The following is a 21,750-nucleotide window of genomic DNA, read 5'->3' as shown; positions in this document are numbered from 1 at the left end:
ACGTGCCAAGATTAAATCTCTCAAATTTTCATTCTGTGCCTGCGAAGGGACACACAGAGAGAGAGTCAGACACACAGAGAGAGAGAGAGACAGACAGAGAGAGAGAGAGTCAGACACACAGAGAGAGAGAGAGTCAGACAGAGAGAGAGAGACAGACACACACAGAGAGACAGACACACAGACTGGTGGAGTGCAGTCACTTTTGTTATGCAACATCATCAACAACTTGTATTTATATAGCGCCTTTAACGTAGTGAATTGTCCCAAGACGTATCACAGGAGTATTATGAGATTAAAAATTTGACACCGAGCTGCAAAAGTAGAAATTAGCGCAGGTGACCAAAAGCTTGATCAAAGGGCTCTGTTTTAAGTCGCGTCTTAAAGGAGTAAAGAGAGGCGGAGAGGTTTAGGCAGGGTGTTTCAGAGCTTGGGGCCTAGGCAACAGAAGGCACGGCCACCAATGGTTGAGCGATTATAATCAGGGATTGGGGAGGGGAGGTGGTTATGGGGCTAAAGGAGATTACAGAGATGGGGAGGGGCGACGCCTCGGAGAGATTTAAAAATACGGATGAGAATTTTGAAATCGAGGCGTTATTTAACCGGGAGCCAATGTCTGTCAGCAAGCACAGGGGTGCTAGGTGAGCGGGACTTGGTACGAGTTAGGACACGGGGCAGCCGAGTTTTGGATCACCCCTAGTTTACATGAGGTAGAATGTGGGAGGCCGGCCAGGCTTGTGTCGGAATAGTCAAGTCTGGAGATAACACAAGGATGGATGAAGGCTTCATAAGTGGATGAACTGAGGCAGGGCCGGAGACAGGGCGATGTTACCGAGTTGGAAATTGGCGGTCAATTTGAGCACAGCAACCTCCACAGACAGCCAAGGTTAGCTGATCTGTTTTTGGTTGTGGGAAGAATGTTGGTCAGGACACTGGGTGAAAATCAGTGCTGAACCACCTTTGCATTTGCTGTATAACCTCCCTATCATTTGAGGTTCATTTGGAGCTCGGCTGCAGGTATAATAATGCATGTGCGCCAATATTTGCTCCATTTGAGGGCTGCAGCCTGAAGCATTATAGAAAGGAGCTTGTGTGCATTGTTTTAACATTTAGACTGAGAACATGGCAGTCAGTCAATATCGGTCTATCTTTTGGCTCTAATCACTTCCTACTCACGCTGAGCCAGTTCAATAAATTATAGTCCCACTGCGAGTGGAGGTCAAAAGTCAACAAGCAGTTGTCTCCTGTACTGCTCCTGTGATGTTGCTTCCTGAAGACTTACCCGTGGACTGAGCACAATAAATAACCTTCAACTTTGGGGCTGTTCTGCGTGTGTCCGCTGTGTGAATTTTCAACCAACAGAAAGCCAATTGTATGTTTCTATAACCTTTGGTGTTGCAGTATTGCATCTGCTGTAAGAACAGAAGTTGCGACACGATTTAAACCTTGTGGTTCCCTCCATGAATCAGCAGGTACCCATGAAATCTACTGAACCCGTTCTCTTCAACATTCTGGAACTAAGATTAAGATGTTCCCAATCTCATCAAAAATGTTTTATACTCTCGTATCTGTGTATTTCCTGTCAGCTTTTTCCATTCCAAGTTCCTATGTCCGCATGTATAATGCATACTGTGTTATGTATTCAACTCTTTGTAACCTGCATGACACCTGACTACCAGAGGGCCTACCTGTTGGCATCCCAAGGGATCTCAGCATCCCTTGGGAGCACAGTGTATAAGCAGGCCACCAAGGGTTACTTGCACTCTGGAGTCTTATTAAAGGAGCTAAGGTCACACTTGCTCATTGTACACAGTACTCAGTTTCATCCTTTATTCTGAGTGTACCATACTGTCTATCCCTCACTCACTCATAGACAGTCCCTCGAAAGGAGGATGACTTGCTTCCACGCCAAAAAGGATGAGTTCACAGGTGTTTCTATGAAGGACCTGAACTACATCCTGAAGGGTGGAAGATGCCATTGCGTGGATTTTTTTAACGTGGGGTGGCCGTTACACACCAGCCACCACACGGGCTTGACCGAGCTAGGTCTTGGTCCAGTGGCAAGGATTACCCAAGACGACTGGAGATCAGCTCTGCTGCACGGACCAAGTGCGCGCACACATCGCAGTGTGGGCTGGCCCGTGCTGCCCCTGGGCCCCGAACTCTCACCTCCCCTGGGCCCCGGTCATGCGTAGACACACACAGTCTCTGACATACTGAGACACAGTCACACGCACTGAGACACTCACTCACTCACACAAAGCGTTATTCGCATTAACACACTCACTCAGACAAACTCCCCCTCAGTCTCTGACAAACATACTCACTCTCACACTAACACACAAACTCTCTCCCTCACACACTGTCTGACGCACATTCTCTCGGACAAACCCCCACTCTCTGTCAGTCACTCTCACACAGTGACAATCACACTAACACCATCAAACATCTCGCACTCACTCCCTGTCTACATACTATCTATATATAATGCTTCAGTTACAACCCCTCCTGGCATAGGTGCCAGAGTGCCACCACTGGTGGAAGGGTGTAACTACAGTGCGACGGACAATGAACATTGGAATTTATAATGGCAACATGCAAATCAGGACAGAACATATGACTTTTTAAAATGGGACTGAATTATACCTGCATCCTGGCCTCGTAAGCCCCCGCTCTCTTATCCCACTTCATAGGAACGTGACACTTGGGAATAGCAGTGTAAAAATAGGACGCCATTCAGCTCCTCGAGCCTGTTCCTCCAATGAGTTAGATCGTGGCTGATATGTAACTTAATTCCATTTACCCGCCTTGATTCGGTAACCCTTTATACTCTTGCCTGACAAAACTCTTATCTACCTCCGTTTTGAAATACTTATTTGATCCCGGCCGCCCCCTCCAGCCTCAACAGCTTATTGGGAGGGGGAGTTTTCCAGATTTCCACTACCTTCAGTATGACGAAGTGCTTCCTGATATCACCCTTGAAGGGCCCAGCTCTAATTTTACGATTATGCCCCCTTATTCTGGACTCTCTTTCCCCGCCCTCCCCGCATCAGATTAAATACTTTCTCTCTGCCTACCCTATCAACTCGTTTAATCATCCTAAAGACCTCAATTACATCACTCTTAACGTAGGGCTGGAGGAGATTACAGAGATGGGGAGGGGTGAAGCCCAGCAGGGATTCGGAAAGAAGGATGCGAATTTTAATTGATGGCATACATGTAGCAATTAGTGAGCCAAGGCACAATCCTGAGATGTACATCATTCCGAAAGGGCACCATTTGTGTGATGGTGCGTGATGCAGGTTTGAAAACGGCATAATGTCGAGTTCTCTGACTGGGCCCACAGTTCTTTTATTTTAGGACATTCTAATGTGAGAGCACTACTCCAAAAACACACACAGTAAGGGGCTGAAATTAGCCTGTCGTACGCGAGTCATAGAATCATAGAAATTTACAGCACGGAAGGAGGCCATTTCGGCCCATCGTGTCCAGCCCATCGTGTCCGCGCCGGCCGACAAAGAGCTATCCAGCCTAATCCCACTTTCCAGCTCTAGGTCTGTAGCCCTGTCGGTTACGGCACTTCAAGTGCACATCCAAGTACTTTTTAAATGTGGGGGGGGGGCGGGGAAACGGGGCACAGAACGGGGCGCTATCGGTTCCCGTAAAATTGCATGGGAGTTAGCGAAGGCACAAATCCACTATCACCGCGCCCCCACTGGGAGCACCCCGGGCTGCTGCGCCTCCGGCAATTACGTCATCGCCGCGCGCGGTGACCCCTCTTCGCCCCGCAGCAGAAATTGGGCCGCGTCCCGTGAGGCTGCCGCGGGCGAAGCCAGCGTCACCTCGGCTGGGTCCCGAGCCGGACCGCACTCTGCTCGCGGGCGCAAGTTAAAGGGGGCGGTGTGCTGCTCCGTATGCCGCCTTTTTTTTTTAAATCCAACTCACCGGTTCGGGCCGCTGTCCGCTGGTTTCCCGGTGTCTGTGCCGCGATTGTGCAGCCCGGCGCTCCGTTTCACGGCACCCTGCGTCCCCAGTTGGCCAAGCGGAGGCCCATCAAATAGGCCTGCAGAGCTCGCAGGTGCCCTCCCCTGTGACGGGAAGGGAGGGCCCGTGGAACGCGTCTGCACCGCGGCGTTCGCCCGGGTAGCGCCCCCGATCCCGCCCCGAGAGGATGTGGAGCGCGCGACATTGGGCCCCACTTCCTGTCGGGGGCGGGGGGGCGGGTGCTTCCGGTGCGTGATTTCCTCCCCGCACGCCGAATGTCCGGCCTGGGAATAGTTACCGCCCGAACACGGGACGATACGCAATTTCGGCCCCCTGAGCCTCTCCGAGGATTTGGACAGACTCCTCTCGGGTGGCTGTCTCTGTCCAATGCTCGACGTCACGACACTGGTCGCTGCAGTTCCTGCTGCGGCCTGATTGTCCACAGCTGACTGCAGTGCAGTGAGCCAACCAGCTCTCCTGTAAAATATCCTCTCGGGCGGTTTCTCAGCATGCTGCAGGCGCTGGAAAGCAGGAGCTGCAAGCTAGACACTCCGAGGCACCCCCCCCCACTGGTGGGGAAAGAAGGCCACAGTCTCGGTCCTGCCATCGGTGTTGCCATCGCTTGTTCCGTTCCCTCACCTCCAGCGCCTGCTGCTGTGCTCCGCCCATTCTTGTCCTCGCAACCTTTAGAGCCTTAATTCTTGTACTTCTAAGCAACCGCTTCGTGCCATCGCCCCTGCGCTTGCTGACCTGCACTAGCTCCCGGCCCGGCAACACCTCAAATTTATTTAAAAAGAAATTCTCATCCATGTTTTCAAATCCCTCCGTGGCCTTGCTCCCTCTCTATCTCTGCAACCCGCTCCAGCCCTATCACCCTCCGGAGATATCTGTGTTCCTCAGATTCTGCCCTCTTGAGCATCCTTGATTATAATCGCTCAACCATCGGCGGCCGTGCCTTCAGCTGCCTGGGCCCCAAGCTCTGGAACTCCCTGCCTAAACCTCTCTCCTCTCTACCCCTCTCCCCTCCTTTTAAGAAGCTCCTTTAAAACCTACCTCTGTCCTACGATCTCCTTATGTGGCTCGGTATCGCACTTTGTTTGATTACGCTCCTGTTACTACATTAAAGGCGCTATATAAATACAAGTTGTTGTAATTTGAATTAAGCCATTTAAAAAAAAACGCTGCACAGGAAGCTGTAAGTACACAGAAGAAATCAAAACACATCATTCGAGATTCAGCAACTTGGAATTAACGGGATTAGACTAATATGGTACTTTACTGAAAAAAAACATTGAAGTCAGCAGTCTATTTTTAAACAAAAATAATTGCTGGAGGCGTTTACGAAGATAACGCAATAAAAGCATGGCAATGGGGCTTACAGCAGAAAATGTGATCGGGCCCAGGGCTTCAATGGTGGGCCCAGGGCTGGATTTTCGGTTTAAGGCTAATCAGGGCGCTAATGGCGGCGGGGAGGTACATTTTGCAGCGGGAAATGGTTTGCGTCGCCATCCACAAAATCCACCAGCTGGGCCTTGAGTGTGGGGTGGAGCGCTGAGGAAGGTGTTCCACATCGCTCTCAGAGCGCTAGGCCGACTGAGCGACTGAAAATCCCGAGCTAAAAAGTCGGCATCGGAGCGTCCTAATAGAGGTCCGCCTGCAACGACAAAAAATATCGGGACACAAAACACAGAAAACATTCCCGATATATTACTCATTATATCTGTAATGCATTTATGAATGACGCCACGAGGCAATGTGTTGTACTCAAACTGTAGTGACCTTGGTCCTTTTATTCATAACTCCAGAGTGAGGCACAAGCATGGTGGGCAGCCTTTTATACTGGGCCCTGCACACCTATGCAGGTGACCCTCAGGTCTCCCACCACAGTGCCCTCTGGTGGACAGCCTCTGCCACAGGAGCAAGAAACCCCGGTCTCCACCAGTTGCACCCTCTAGTGGTGCCAGCATAATACATACACAGTGTAAACCTTATTGATAGTACATCAGGTAACAAGTCTCCATCTTGTGCAACTATACAGTGACTACTTGATAGTCTGTCATATCCAACAAAGACATTGATGTGCTAATCATCAATGGCATGTGTCTTCAAGTGGCTGTATAGGCCAATTCTGGATGCACATAGTCTCTTGCACGTCGGACAAGGGAAGTTCGATGTGCCTGATGCTGACAGTACTGCCACCTGATGTCATCTATCTCTAGTGTCCCGCAGGCGTTGATATCGGCTTTCTTTGAAGGTCTGGCAGGCAGTCCTCGTGAGGGTTCGCCACTGGATTTTATTAGCTGCTGTATTCTCGAGGTCCTTTGGTCAGATGCCACAGTACTGGAGGTTAGCCTTGATGCAATCTTTATAGCACTTGCGGGGACACCCCTGGTGTCTTCGACCTTCACAGAGCTCGCCGTGAAGAAGCTGACGAGGGATCCTTGACTCATCCATGCGGATGACATGTCCAGCCCACCGGAACTGGGCTCGGATGATCATCACCTCGATGCTAGTTGATTGTGCTCTCTCCAGAACCTCAAAGTTTGACACCCGGTCTTGCCAGCATATGTGGAGTATAGATCTGAGACTGCGCATATGGAAAGCTTCCAACTTTTTGATGTGATGCCTGTAGGGTGTCCAGATCTCACATCCATAAAGGAGAGATGAGAGAGCGACTGCTCTATACACCAACAAGTTTAGTTGACAGTCGGATGTGGTGGTGACTCAACACCTTAGTGCGTAAGCGACCAAGTGCCTGGCTGGCTTTACAGATCCTTGCATCAATCTCCTTGTCCAAGGACCCGTCACTTGATACGGTGCTGCCAAGGTACTTGAAGCTGTCCACTGACTTTAGTTGTATACTGCCGATGAAGACTGTGGGGAGCAGGTGCTGTGGTGCCAGGGGCAGGCTGATAGAGAACCTCGGTTTTACTAAGGCTGATGGTTAGGCCAAACAATTCTGTTGCCTCAGCAAATTTGCTGAGTATGAATTGTAGGCCACTCTCCTTGTGTGCCATAAGGGCGCAGTCGTCAGCAAAGAGTGCCTCTAGGATGAGTCGTTTCCGTACTTTGGTCTTTGCAGCAAGGCGACGGAGGTCGAACAGTGAACCATCTAATCGATATTTCAGGTAGACCCCAAGCTCCAAGTCTTTTATGGCATAAAAAAACAAAAAAAAAACAATCGCACTTAACTCCTGCCGTCATTCTTTTGTTCACCGCTGCCGGAATAGCTCGGATCACCCGCTGTTCCAGGCGGTCCCACCAGGGGGTGCCGCTCCAACCGAATTTCACAACAGTGAGTGGGCAAAAATTTGGCAGATGGAGTATAATGTTAGAAAGTGTGAGGTCATGCACTTTGGCAGAAAAAAAAATCAAAGAGCAAGTTATTATTTAAATGGAGAAAGATTGTAAAGTGCTGCAGTACAGCGGGACCTGGGGGTACTTGTACATGAAACACAAAAGGTTCGTGAGCAGGTACAGCAAGTGATTAGGAAGGCCAATGGAATCTTGGCCTGTATTGCAAAGGGGATGGAGTATAAAAGCAGGGAAGTCTTGCACCAGCTATACAAGTTATTGGTGATGCCACAACTGGAATACTGCGTGCAGTTTTGGTTTCCATATTTACGAAAGGATATACTTGCTTTGGAGGTAGTTCAGAGAAGGGTCACTAGATTGATTCCGGAGATGAGGGGGTTGACTTATGAGGAAAGGTTGAATAGGTTGGGCCTCTACTCATTGGAATTCAGAAGAATGAGAGGTGATCTTATCGAAACGTATAAGACTATGAGGGGGCGTGACAACCCTCTGAGAGAAGAAATTTCTCCTCATATCGGTTTTAAATGGGCGGCCCCTTATTCTAAGATCGTGCCCTCTAGTTCTAGTCTCCACTGATAGGGGAGACTAGAACTAGAGGGCACGATCTTAGAATAAGTTGCCGCCCATTTAAAACCGATATGAGGAGAATTTTTTCTCTCAGAGGGTTGTAAATCTGTGGAATTTGCTGCCTCAGAGAGCTGTGGAAGCTGGGACATTGAATAAATTTAAGACAGAAATAGACAGTTTCTTAACCGATAAGGGGTTATGGGGAGCGGGCGGGGAAGTGGAGCTGAGTCCATGACCAGATCAGCCATGATCGTATTGAATGGCGGAGCAGGCTCGAGGGGCCGTATGGCCTACTCCTGCTCCTATTTCTCATGTTCTTATTAACACCGTTGAAACCGGGGGCATTGCACACCGACCGGCGCGATGTTCCCGGGCGGTGCTGCTCAGCATCGCCACAAAATCGGCACCAAGTGTCCCGGTGGGGCGCTGGAAGCTGGCTGCCTGGGCGGTAACCAATTCCAGAGCCATTACTGCCCCTGTGGGGCGCTAACGAAAATCCAGCCCCAATAGTGTCCTGAAAGGATGGAGGAAATGGCATTTATAAGGCAGTGAAGTGAGGGGGCAGAGGTCGCAGGTCACAGTCCGTGCCCGCTCCCAACCTCCCACACTGGGAACACACATGCACACACAATGCACACCTGGAGTTGTTGAGAAGCCTTGTTGTTCTGCGTCTCTCACTTCACCATGTAAGCTCGAGTCTGCCTTCCTGTTATCTCTATGACTGTAGTTTGATTTTGAAGGCGCCCTCTTTTGTTCAAGCATTTTACAAACCCCTACCCGTTAATTGCCGATGTTCCCTTTTAAGCTGCGCAGCTGTGTAGCACTCTCGAGGTGCCGCATAGCATGGTGTACAGTTCTGTCTCCTTGCCGAAGGAAAGACATACTTGCTTTAGAGGGAGTGGAGCAATGGTTCACTAGATTGGTTCCTGGGATGAGGGGATTGCCCTGAGAGGAGAGATTAAGTAGACTAGGCCTGTATTCCTTAGCAGTTAGAAGAATAAGTGGTGATCTAATTGAAACGTATAAAATTCTTAAGGGGCTTGGCAGAGAAACTGTTTCTCTGGCTGGGGAATCTACAACACGAGGTCATAGTGACAGAATAAGGGGTCGGCCATTTAGGACTGAGATGAAGAGAAACTTCTTCACGCAAAGGGTTGTGAATTTTTGGAATTCTCTACCCCAGAGGGCCGTGAGTATATTCAAGACAGAGATACTTACATTTTTGGGAACAAAGGATATGGGGATAGTGCAGGAAAGTGGAGTTGAGGTCAAAGATCAGCCATGATTTTACTGAATGGTGGAGTCGGCTCGAGGGGCCGAATGGTCGGCTCCTGCTCCTAATTCGTGTGTTCTTGTAGCTGGCTTTTGAATAGAAAAACTGCGCATGCATGGAACTGTGAATGGCCCGCGCAGCCTGATAAATAGGCCGCTTGGGCCAAAAGAAAATGAGCGGTTATCACCCCGCTGCCATGCATCTCCGATTACGGTTACGATGGCTGATATAAATTAGTTATACAATAAAGCATATATATTTATGACTTGGGTCACCTGCCGGCAAGAAGGAGTGAGCAATTCACCCACTGCCCGCCTGCTGTTAAAATCAAGCCTCGGCTCTCCTGTGAACCAAAATCTACGCTATGGTACATTCTGTGCCTGAGATCTTCTCTTTGGCGTCCCCTGGAGTCGAGGACGACTTGCCTCCACACTAAAATGAGTTCTTGGGTGACTGATGAGACCAATTCCAAAGAAACACAACCCTTTGAGTGAAGAAGTTTCTCCTCATCTCAGTCCTAAATGGCCGACCCCTTATCCTGTCACTATGACCGACAGTCTCTGTCACAGGTGGGGCAGATGGTGGTTGAGAGGGGTCATAAGAACGTAAGAAATAGGAGCAGGAGTCGGACACCTGGCCCCTCGAGCCTGCTCCGCCATTCAATATCATGGCAGATCTGATCATGGACTCAGCTCCACTTCCCTGCCCGCTCCCCAGAACCCTTTATTTTCTTATCGCTCAAACATCTGTCTATCTCCACCTTGAATACATTCAATGACCCAGCCTCCACAGCTCTCTGGGCCAGTGAATTCCATAGATTTACAACCCTCTGAGAGAAGAAATTCCTCCTCATCTTTGTTTTAAATGGACAGCCCCTTATTCTGAGACTATGTCCCCTAATTTTAGTTCCCCTATGAGTGGAAATATACTTGGGTGGGTAGGGTGCTTGGGTTGTCGTATGCTCCTTCCGCTGTTTGTACTTGGCTTTCGCGTGCTCCCGGCAAAGAGACTCGAAGTGTTCGCCGCCTTCTCGGACGCTTCTCCTCCACTTTGAGCGGTCTTGGGCCAGGGATTCCCAAGAGTCGGTGGGGATGTTGCATATTTTTCAAGGAGGCCTTTGAGGGTGCCCTCCTGGGGCTCGCTTGCCGTGACGTAGCTCGGAGTAGAACGCTTGTTTCGGGAGTCTAGCATCGGGCATGCGGACAACGTGGCCGGAGATAGCCCAGAGGTAACCATATGCTTGATGGTTGTATTCGGCCACCGCTGTGAACTCTGCTCCTGGTTACCGATTCCATCCTCCTCCCCCAGCCACTCACCCAGGCTGAGCCAGACAGTGGGGGACTTTGACCTCTGACCCAAGGCTGAGCTAGAAACATCGCATCCAACTCATCGCCACAACTTCTTGTTTCCGTCTCGCCAGCACCGCCGGTTTCTGCTCCTGCCGCAACTCTGCAACGCTGAAACCCTTGATCCCTGCTTTTCACACCGACAAAATGATTTTCTCCATCGAGCTCTGATCCTCCAACCTCCATAATTTCTCTGGATTATTCATAGGTCGATGCCTCCCTTATTTATGACTGCTTTTTACAGGCCTGTGCAATCTCAGCACGGGAGCGTTTCAAACCGGTTTAGTTTTTTTAATTCATGCTGCGCCCTGCTTTAAGTGCAGCAGCTGCTTAACTGCACAGTATGATCCCAAGGTACTTGCTCCTGTCCGCGAATTATAACCAATTATCCCCTCAAACACGCTGGTGCTGGCAGCCTCCAGCTCTACCTGGGTCAGGGTGATGGACGACGAAGCCTGTTGGTCAGCCATGTCATAGGTCAGCTGGGAAATCAGGTCAACAGAAACTTGCATTTATATAGCACCTTCAAGGTCATGAAACTTCCCAAGGCATTTCACGGGAGCATAATCAGACAAACATTGATACCGAACCACAGATGGAAACATTAGGACAGGTGACCGAAAGCTTGGTCCAAGAGGTGGGGTTTAAGGAGCGTCTCGAAGTGGGAGAGAGACGCTCAACCATCGGTGGCCGTGCCTTCTGTTACCTGGGCCCCAAGCTCTGGAACTCCCTCCCTAAACCTCTCCGCCTCTCTACCTCTCTTTCCTCCTTTAAGACGTTCCTTAAAACCTACCTCTTTGACCAAGCTTTTGGTCACCTGCCCTAATTTCTCCTTGTGCGGCTCGGTGTCAAATGTTTTGTCTTATAATACTCCTGTGAAGCACCTTGGGACGTTTTGCTACGTTAAAGGCGCTATATAAATAAAAAGCTGTTGTTGAGAGGGTTAGGGAGGGAATTCTAGGACTTAAGGCCCAGACGACTGAAGGCACGGCCGCCAACGATGGGATGTGATGAAGTGCACAGGAGGGCAGAGTTGGAGGAACACTGAGATATCTGAGGGTTGTAGGACTGGGGGAGTGTTAGAGATAGGGAGGGACGAGGCCATGGAGCGATTTGAACATGAGGATGAGAATTTTAAAATCAGGGCATTTCTGGACTGGGAGACAGTGTAGGTCAGGGAGGAAGGAGGGAGGGGGGGAGCGGATGTGAGTGGGAGTTGGTGCGAATTAGGATATGGGCAGCAGAATGTCGGAAGAATGTGTTTGAAATTGCCCGTCAGCATAACTAACAGTAATTCCTGTGGCCTTGGTGAACACGAAGTTGTGGAACTCAACAGAATAGTTTTGACTGGGCAAGAGCTATACTCAACGACTGAACCTCAACTGCCCCTTGCGGGAGAGAATTCCAAAGATTCACCAGCCTCTGAGTGAAAAAATGTTTCCTCATCCCAATCCAAAATGGCCGATCCTTTATCTTGAGACTGTGACCCCTAGTTGTAGACTCTCCAGCCAGGGAAAACAGCCTCTCCGCATCTAACCTCTCAAGGCCTTTAAGAATTTTATACGTTTCAATGAGATTGCCTCTCATTCTTCTAAACTCCAGAGAACATAGGCCCATTCTACTTGATCTCTCATAGGACAGCTCTCCCATCCCTGGAATAGGCTGGGTTTGTTTTCTTTGGAACAGAGGAGACTGAGGGGAGACCTTATTGAGGTGTATAAAATGATGAGAGGCCTAGATAGAGTGGATAGGAAGGACCTGTTTCCCTTAGCAGAGGGGTCAACGACCAGGGGGCATAGATTTAAAGTAATTGGAGGGGGGGGGTGGGGGGAGGTTTAGAGGGGAGTTGAGGGGAAATGACTTCACCCAGAACATTGCTTGCCGAAAACTGGCTGTCGCGATGCCTTCCCAGATCTGTGTACACTCCGTACGAATCTGGGGAGGCTGGGATTTCACGGCCCTTATGACGATGTTCCCTGTATGTCAGATACCCTGCTGGTTGCGGAGACTGAGACTAGGGAACATAGCCTAAAAGTTAGGGCCAGGCCTTTCAGGAGTGAAACTAGGAAACACTTCTACACGCAAAGGGTGGTAGAAGTTTGAAACTCTCTTCCGCAAACAGCAATTGTTCATCTTAAATCTGAGAGTGATAACTTTTTGTTAACCAAAGGTATTAAGAGGAGATGAGGCAAAAGCGGGAATAAAGAGTTGGGTCACAGATCAGCCATGATCTCATTGAATGGCAGAACAGGCTCGAAGGGCTGACTGGCCGACTCCTGTTCCTCTGTTCCTATGACTAACGGTGGGATGCAGTATTTAATACTGAGAAATTAAAGGGAAAAATAGCAACTGCTGAAATAAAAGCAGAATTTGGAAATTCGTTCATTTAATCTTGGATTACAAAGGAAAAAGTTTAAAATAAAAACATAATTGAACTCTACCCAAAACATTGTCCTCTCTTTCACATGCTCAATACAGCAGGTCCGACTTTTATTTATGCTCCCTAATTTCATGCATAGACTGAGACGAGTCTCTTCAGACACGGGCACCGAGCCGCCTTCACTTTCAGCCGAGAACCTATTTGGATCAAAGCAGATTCGACATTGCGGGGTTGTATTTTCTTGGGCTGCCTGGCATTTTCACGGCAGTAAATGTTGATTGAAATCCAGTCTGGGGGCGTGTTTACACCGCGGGGGAGCGCACTGGCTCCAGGTGTGGGTGGCTCGTTCCCCTCTGGAGACCTTTCCATCAGCCGTCCTCCAAGCCTGGAACCCCAGGTAATGCTGGTTTTCGAAGAGCAGTTTGGCTGTCGCCATAGCAACAGTGAGCAAGCGACAGTGTACCACCATTGAATGTTAAACTGGCAGGGGCACCGAACCTTTTGAGCTGTTGTGCAACGTCAACGACAAGAAAGGCTATGTTGTTCCCCTTGTCGCTTGTCAAAATCCGAATCATTATCGAAGTAGAAATGTTTTTTTTTAAATCAAATAGATATATGGCTGTGTCGTCTTGTCCTTTTTTTTGGTATTCCACGAGCAATGCTGCAAAACTGCTGGGCAGAGTCGGGCTGTAAGCAGACATTTTGTGCCGAGCACTTTCCCCACTGTGGCGACATCAGTCAAAAGGAGTGCTGCCCCCGCGGTCTAATCGAGTGCGCTAAAATTCTTTCCAGTTGTCACCGCAAGGGGGACCAGTTTTATACAAAATGTCTGTCACCCAACAGTGCGGCTTCTCCGAAAGGCCACTCGTAGGGCAGGTGTCCCAGGAGCGCGCCCATTCTCTCTCTGTGCTAAAAGCACTTCATTGGCTGTAAAGTGCTTTGAGACGTCCGGTGGTCGTGGAAGGTGCTATATAAATGCATCCTCGGCCAAGCCAGCATCCCCAGCATTGAAGCACTGACCACACTCGATCAGCTCCACCGGGCAGGCCATATTGTCCGCATGCCAGACACGGGACTCCCAAAGCAAGCGCTCTTCTCGGAACTCCTTCGCGGCAAACGAGCCAAAGGTGGGCAGAGAAAACGTTACAAGGACACCCTCAAAGCCTCCCTGCAACATCCCCACTGACACCTGGGAGCCCCTGGCCAAAGATCGTCCTAAGTGGAGGAAGTGCATCCGGGAGGGCGCTGAGCATCTCGAGTCTCGTCGCCGAGAGCATGCAGAAACCAAGCGCAGGCAGCGGAAAGAGTGTGCGGCAAACCAGTCCCACCCACCCTTTCCCTCAACGACTATCTGTCCCACCTGTGACCGGGACTGTGGTTCTTGTAGTGGCCTGTTCAGCCACCTAAGGACTCATTTTAAGAGTGGAAGCAAGTCTTCCTCGATTCCGAGGGACTGCCTATGATGATGATATAAATGCAAGTCTTTCATAGCAAACCCTCAGTCAGCTGCACTGACCCAGTTATAGACTGGCGTTACAACGAGTCCTCGATGTAGTTCAGCTGCCTGCTTTTATTTAATGCCTTCTTGGGATGTGGGCGTCGCTGGCAAGGCTGGCATTTATTGCCCATCCCCAGTTGCCCTCGAGAAGGTGGTGGTGAGCCGCCGCCTTGAACCGCTGCAGTCTGTGAGGTGAAGGTGCTCCCGCAGTGCTGTTAGGTCGGGAGTTCCGGGATTTGGATCCCGTGACAACAAAGGAACGGCCGATATATCCGTCCAAGTCGGGATGGTGCGTACGTTAGCACCTCCGGCACACTGTTGGAATCTGTTGCAGGATGCTGTGGCGTTCCAAATCACTCGCCCTATTTGTGACTTGTGTTCTGATATTTATCTGCTGCTGCTAAAACGTTAGTAGCCTGACTAGTTACGGTAGTTTGGGTAATGTTTCAAAATCACGTTTCTGGTGGATGAGGCTCCACACTGAAGCATAGGTTCATAAAATGACACCTAATATCCTTTGTGGGATGGTCTAAGGAATTCTGGCCTCTTGAGCATCCCAGATTTTCATCGCTCCACCATTGGCGGCCATGCTTTCAGCTGCCTGGGCCCCAAGCTCTGGAATTCCCTGCCTAAACCTCCCTACCTCTCTCCTCCTGAAAGACATTCCTCAAAACATATCTCTTTGACCAAGCTTTTGGTCATCTGTCCGAAAATCGCCTTATGTGGCTCGGTGTCAAATTTTGTCTGATAACGCTCCTGTGAAGCGCCTTGGGACCTTTTTCCATGTTAAAGGCGCTATATAAATTCAAGTTTTCTGCATTACAATAGTGACTACACTTCAAGGAGTACTTCATTGGCTGTAAAGCGCTTTGGGATGTCTGGTGGTCGTGAAAGGCACTATATAAATGCAAGTCTGCCTGACTTTTCTTTCAAGTTGTTATTTTATTAGCACACAGAGGAAAATATGGGAGTTAATAAATAATGTGTCTCTACTTACCAAATGTGGGAGAAAATTTTACTTCTGCTTCAAAATGTGGCTGTTTGGAGTGTCTGGTTTATAGTTCAGGAATTTCCCATGCATAAATCAGTCGTCAACCTTTATTGACACTTGCTGTTCTCTTTAGTAAGCATTGACTAAAGATTACTAACCATTGAACTACCAGTCCAAATGGTACGTTTGATTTGTATTATTATCTGGTCACTCATGATATCGCTCACGGGGTTAAAAAAAAAAAGACTTGCATTTCTATAGCGCCTTTCACGACCGCGGGACGTCCCATAGCACTTTACAGCCAGCTCGTCACTTCTTGGAGTGTAGTCACTGTTGTAATGTAAGAAAGGCGGCAGCCAATTTGCACACAGCAAGCTCCCACAATGAGATGTTGACCAGATTATTTGTGTTAGTGATGTTGGGTAGTATGAGATTTGGTTGTTCTCAAGATGGCCTGTTCATAAAGTGCTCCAAATAAGCACATCCCGAGGTCAGTTGGAAGCTAATTATCGAGCAATGTTTGTGTTGGTTAGGACCTGCTTGTAAGGCCCTTTCCCTTTGGCAGGAACTCTTAACAATCAAGGTCAAACGAACCAAGCAGGAAATACTGGCTTTTTTTCCTTTATTAAAAATATTTTTGTCAAATTGACACGGGATGTGCACATTCTAGACGCAAGACATTATATTATTTACAACAAAGTCATTATCCACAATGAATCTAACTGTTCCACTTTCTCTTTCTAGTCCGTCTCCATGACAGCATATCAGAAGAAGGGTTTCACTACCTCATATTTGACCTGTGAGTAATTGCATGTTTTCTAGTAAAAATACAATGTATTGCATCTTTATTTTGCCTCATCTTGCGTTAGTCTGAGGATGAAACCAGCTACTAACTTGTATATTACTGTTATTAGTAAACCTCTTTGAGCGTGTTGGATTGCGACCTATTAAAACCATCATCATAGGTGGTCCCTTGAGATCGAGGAAGACTTGCTTCCACTCTAAAAGTGAGTTCTCAGGTGACTGAAAAGTCCAATACAGGAATCACAGTCTCTGTCACAGGTGGGACAGACAGTGGTTGAGGGAAAGGGTGGGTGGGGAGTCTGGATTGCCGCATGCTCCTTCCGCTGCCTGCGTTTGTTTTCTGCATGCTCTCGGCGACGAGACTCGAGGTGCTCAGCGCCCTCCTGGATGCTCTTCCTCCACTTAGGGTGGTCTTTGGCCAGGGACTCCCAAGTTCCTACTAAAACAGTAGTGGACAGTTGGCAGTGACACTTGAAGTTAATGGGAGAGAAGAAAATCATCCTGAAAGGTCTCTGAACATACAAAATTGATGGGCAGGAAAAGACCATCTGGTCTATCAAGCCCGGGCCCCACACCTCATGATGGACAATAAGAAAATGGTAGACTTGTTAAATGAGCGTTTCGTATCCCTTTTCACAGTGGTGGAGGAGGACAAAATATCAGCTATACAAGGGAGACGACAAATAACTCAAGGGAGGTACTTAGTGGATTTAATATCAGTTTTAAACAACTGATAATGGCAAAAATGGACCATTCTCCAGGACCTGATGGTTTTCATCCCTGAGTATGAAAAGAATAGGTGAGGAAATTGCAGATGTATTCGTCACAATTTTCCAAAGCCCTTTAGATTCAGAAGTAGTAGTCAACCTATAACTCAGTGCTATTGAGAGCCTTTTTTTAAGAGCTCACTGTGGTTTATATGTAGGAGTAAGAATACAATAAATAGAAGCTGGAGAAGGCCATTTGGCCCTTCGAGCCTGCTCCGCCATTGGTGTGAGTCTGGAGTCACATGTAGGCCAGACCGGGTAAGGACGGCAGATTTCCTTCCCTAAAGGATATTTGTGAACCAGATGGGTTTTTAATGACAATCTGGCAGTTTCATGGTCACCATTACCGACACTGGCTTTTTATTCCAGATTTATTTAATTAACTGAATTTAAATTCCCCAGCTGCCGTCGTGCGAGTTGAACTCGCGTTTCCAGATCATTAGTCCGGGCCTCTGGATTACTAGTCCAGTAACATAACCACTACGCGAGCGTTCCCCTTGAAATGAAACGATAATTTCCCTGATATAATTTCAGATAAATAATAACAGATCAATCCAATTCTTGGTGTGGTGAATAATTGGCCATAATTAATGTAGTGCATAGTTTCCCTTGGGCTGCAGTACGGCATTTTGAGAACAAGATTAACATTGACTTGAGGTGGCATGCCCTAGATATGTGCTTTAATTAACTGGTGTTTGACAAAATAAATCTCTGCTGTCTATCAAGTCTTTGACTCGCAGAAATCCATCACCATGCTAAAAAGACACTGAAACAACCTATTGAGAAATCCACGGCAGTCGAGTTTCCATTTGAAAGAAACACTTGCATTTATATAGCGTCTTTCTCGACCACCGGACGTCTCAAAGCGCGTTACAACCAATGAAGTGCTTTTGGAGTGTAGTCACTGTTGTAATGTGGGAAACACAGCAGCCAATTTGTGCACAGCAAGCTTCCACAAACAGCAATATGATAATTGTTATATATGTAAACCTGTAAATACCTTGTTTAACCACCAGAGGGCTCATCTCCTGGAGTCCCAAGGGATCCCATGATCCCTTGGGAGCACCTGCACTTAAGGAGGCCTCACAGACTGGAGAGGCACTCTGGCGACCTGCAATAAAAGACTACGGTCACACTTTACTTTGAGCTCACAGTATCTGGTCAGACTCTTTATTCATACACTACAATAATGACCAGATAATCTGTTTTTGTTATGTTGATTGAGGGATACATATTGGCCAGGACACTGGGGAGAACTCCCTTGCTCTTCTTCAAAATAGTGTCATGGGATCTTTTACGTTCATCTGAGAGGGAAGACGGGGCCTGGGTTTAACGGCTCATCCGAAAGTCGGCACCTCCGACAGTGCAGCACTCCCTCAGTACTGCACTGGAGTGTCAGCCTAGATTTCTGTGCTCAAGTCCTTGGAGTGGGACCCAGGATGAATGTGCCCTATTTTTCTGCAGGGATACGCCCCACCGACATAAGCCCAAAATGTGTAACCCAGACCCAAAAGGGTTAGGTGCAGGTAGGCAAGATATAAGGCCAGGTGCGTGTTGGATACCACTGGAATTTAACAGCTCTTTTTGGGAAAAAAATTTTTTTTTTAAATAGCATTCCATTTTCTTTTCCATGTCTTGTCAGTGGCACTCCTCGGCCACTCTATCCATCCCCAAGCGGTAACTGTGCAACAGGACATTTCATACAGGGCAGTAGAACTGAATATGGGGCGGGGCGTATAATGGGCAGTCGACACGATACCACCAAAGACAGATATCTATCTCCACTCCAGTGCAGTGCTGAGGGAGTGCTGCACTGTCGGAGGAGCCATCTTTTGGATGAGATGTTAAACCAAGGCTCCGTCTTCACTCTCAGGTGGACGTAAAAGATCCCATGGCTATTAGTTTGAAGAGGAACAGGGGAGTTATTCCCAGTGCCCTGGGCCAGTATTTATCTCTCAGTCACTAAAAAAGATTATCTGGTCATTATCACATTGCGGGAGCTTGCTGTGCGCAAATTGGCTGCCCCGTTTCCCACGTTACAACAGCGACTACACTCCAAAAAGTATTCCGGCTGTAAAGCGCTTCAGGGCGTCCGGTAATTGTGAAAGGCGCTATATAAGTGCAAGTCTTTCTTTCTCTCCTCTCTCGTGGTCAGGAAGAAAAGTCAATTTATTACAGGCTTCTTTGTGTTTTATCTTTTTTTCTAAAGCAGTTTCTTTTGATGTCGCGAGTCTGGCATCGTGCAGCGTAAAAAAACTGACGAAAGGAATTTTATAGCACTCACTAATTCAGGAAATAGCAGCCCAGCTTCGATGTGCTATAAATTGCAGAGTACACAGGATTACTCTGTGTAATCTAATTGTCACCAAATCCTGAAAAACTGAGGCCTGCAAACTACATCACCTTAATTGTCTTATTTGATGTTAGATGCATTGCTCGAGGATTTATTTGCCACATCGCAAATTGACAGCATCAACTTCCAACTACTTCTGCCCAGCCTCACGATTGTGTTGCACTGTGTTCAGTTTCTGGACCACAAGATAGATATAACACATTGCTGAGAGCTGGAATGAAATAACATTAACTTGTGAGCCAGACGTGGTTTATTAACAGACAGGGGAGGATCGGTCCAAATACAAAAAAATGCTGTATTTTTCCACTATCCAAAAGGACATAAGAAACAGGATCAGGAGTCGGCCATTTGGCCCCTCGAGCCTGCTCCACCATGGCTGATCCGATCATGGACTCAGCTCCACTTCCCTGCCTGCTCCCCATAACCCTCGACTCCCCTATCGTTCAAAAATCTGTCTATCTCCACCTTGAATACGTTCAATGACCCAGCCTCCACAGCTCTCTGGGACAGAATTCCACAGATTTACAACCCTCAGAGAAGAAATTCCTCCTCATCTCAGTTCTAAATGGGCACCTCTTATTCTGAAACTATGCTCCCTAGTTCTAGATTCGCCTCCGAGTGGAAACATCCTCTCTGCATCTACCTTTCACCGACCTAAAAGGCATTACAGCTTGCAGATTAAACCACGCCGACTTCTCGATTATTTTGTTGTTGTCAGGTTGGTAGTTTTAAAGAAATGTTTTCCTTTAGTAGAAGCCCAGATCTATCTGCTTGGCTTCACTGGTAGCTCCCTTGCTTCTTCACCTACATTGGCTACTGGTTAAGCAACGCCTCGTCTTTACAATTCTCATTCTTGTCTTCAAATCCCTCCATGGCCTCGCCCCTCCCTATCTCTGTAATCTCCACAAGTCCCCCGAGATCTCTGCACTCCACCTATTCTGGCCTTTTGAACATCCCCGATCTTAAATGCTCCGCCATTGGTGGCCGTGCCTTCAGCTGCCTAGATCCTGAGCTCTGGAATTCCCTCCCTAAACCTCTCCCCTTCTCTACCTGTCTTTCCTCCTTTAAGATGCTCCTTAAAACCTACCCAGGGAAGAGAAGTCCAGGAGGTGTACATTTTGTTGAGCGCACTCTTCCATTGATGTATTTGAGAAACAAAATAAATTCTTATCAATGAAGAGTCACTGGTGTTGGTCTCGTTCCCTCCAGGCCACTGCAGTGTTGTTACCGTCCGACTTGGAGTAAAAAGCACAACGGACTATCCTTCACCTTTAAGTTATGCAGTCCTGTAAATAGCACTGCTTATAGACCGTGTATATAAGGAAATTATAGTAGCGGACATGTGATCTGCAGATTTCAACCTGCTCTATTTAACTAAAAGCGACTGGGAAGAAGGAATTAGAGGCTGTTGAGAGAGCATGTGTGATTGCCCCCTGAATATCTGTGATATTCCCCACTTGTAACAACACAACGTTACTGTAGAAACACTGTGACAGAACGCTGTAGCATCACAACCTGTAACCCTGCAAGAAGGAGGGATGTCAGTGGAAGGCTCACAATGACCCTGCAGTGCTTCCCCGCCTCTGTGCGCGCAGAGTGCAAGCTGTGTACAGCGCTTGCATTCTCAAAGAAAGGTCTCGCTGGGATCGCTATCTTTTAGGAAGTGAATGGGAGAGGTGACTGGATCTCTGTGCTCGGAGTAGGCGTGCACGCACTCGGCCGTGGCTCAGTGGATAGCACCCTCGCTTCTGAGTCAGATGGTTGTAGGTTTATGGTTGATTCCAGAGACATGAGCACAAAAATCTAGGCTGACGCTTCCAGTGCAGTGCTGGGGGAGTGCTGCACTGTCAGAGGTGCCGTCTTTCAGGTGAGACGTTAAATCCATGCCCCGTCTGCCCCCTGGACATAAAATATCCCATGGTACTATTTCAAAGAAGAGCAGGGGAGTTCTCCCCGGTGTCCTAGTCAAGCATTTATCCTTCAACTAATAGCTGAAACAGGTAATCTGGTCATTATCTCATTGCTGAGTGTGGGAACTTGCTGTGCGCAGGCTGACTGCTGTATTTCCCACATTATGACAGTGATTACACTTCCAACAGTATTTAATTGGCTGTAAAATGCTTTGGAACATCCTGAGGTCATGAAAGCCACAAGTCTTTCTTTCTGATTTAACTCAGGAAAATGTGACATTTGAACAGTCCAAGGAAGACGTGTTTATATAATGCCTTAGAATGTCTCGCAGAAATGTCTCGAAGCTCTGCACAGACATCAAAGGGATTCGATAGGGTAGATACAGAGGAACTATTTGCTCCAGTGGATGAATCTCGAACAAGGGTGGGTGGGGGGGGGGGGGGCCTAATCTTAAAATTAGAGCTGAGCCTTTTAGGAGGGAAATGAGGAATGACTTTTTCCATATAAAAGTAGTCGAAATCTGGAATTCGCTCTCCCGAAAGTTTGGGTCAGTTGGAGCTTTCA

General features: G+C 48.1%; 1 protein-coding gene across 6 annotated transcripts in view; it reads left to right on the top strand.

Annotated features, from left to right (window-relative positions):
• camk2g2 (calcium/calmodulin-dependent protein kinase (CaM kinase) II gamma 2) overlaps positions 1 to 21,750 on the top strand; it is a 369,535-nt gene that overhangs the window by 184,803 nt on the left and 162,982 nt on the right. For all 6 annotated transcript variants that reach the window (XM_070865617.1, XM_070865616.1, XM_070865618.1 and 3 more), the window contains exon 4: positions 16,096 to 16,150. In XM_070865617.1, the coding sequence (XP_070721718.1) occupies positions 16,096 to 16,150 (55 nt within the window). The remainder of the gene's footprint in view (positions 1 to 16,095; positions 16,151 to 21,750) is intronic.

Source organism: Pristiophorus japonicus, chromosome 22, assembly GCF_044704955.1.
Source record: "Pristiophorus japonicus isolate sPriJap1 chromosome 22, sPriJap1.hap1, whole genome shotgun sequence".
Lineage (NCBI taxonomy): Eukaryota > Metazoa > Chordata > Chondrichthyes > Pristiophoridae > Pristiophorus > Pristiophorus japonicus.
Note: the sequence above shows the minus strand (reverse complement) of the source record. Positions and strands in the feature narration are given on the sequence as shown.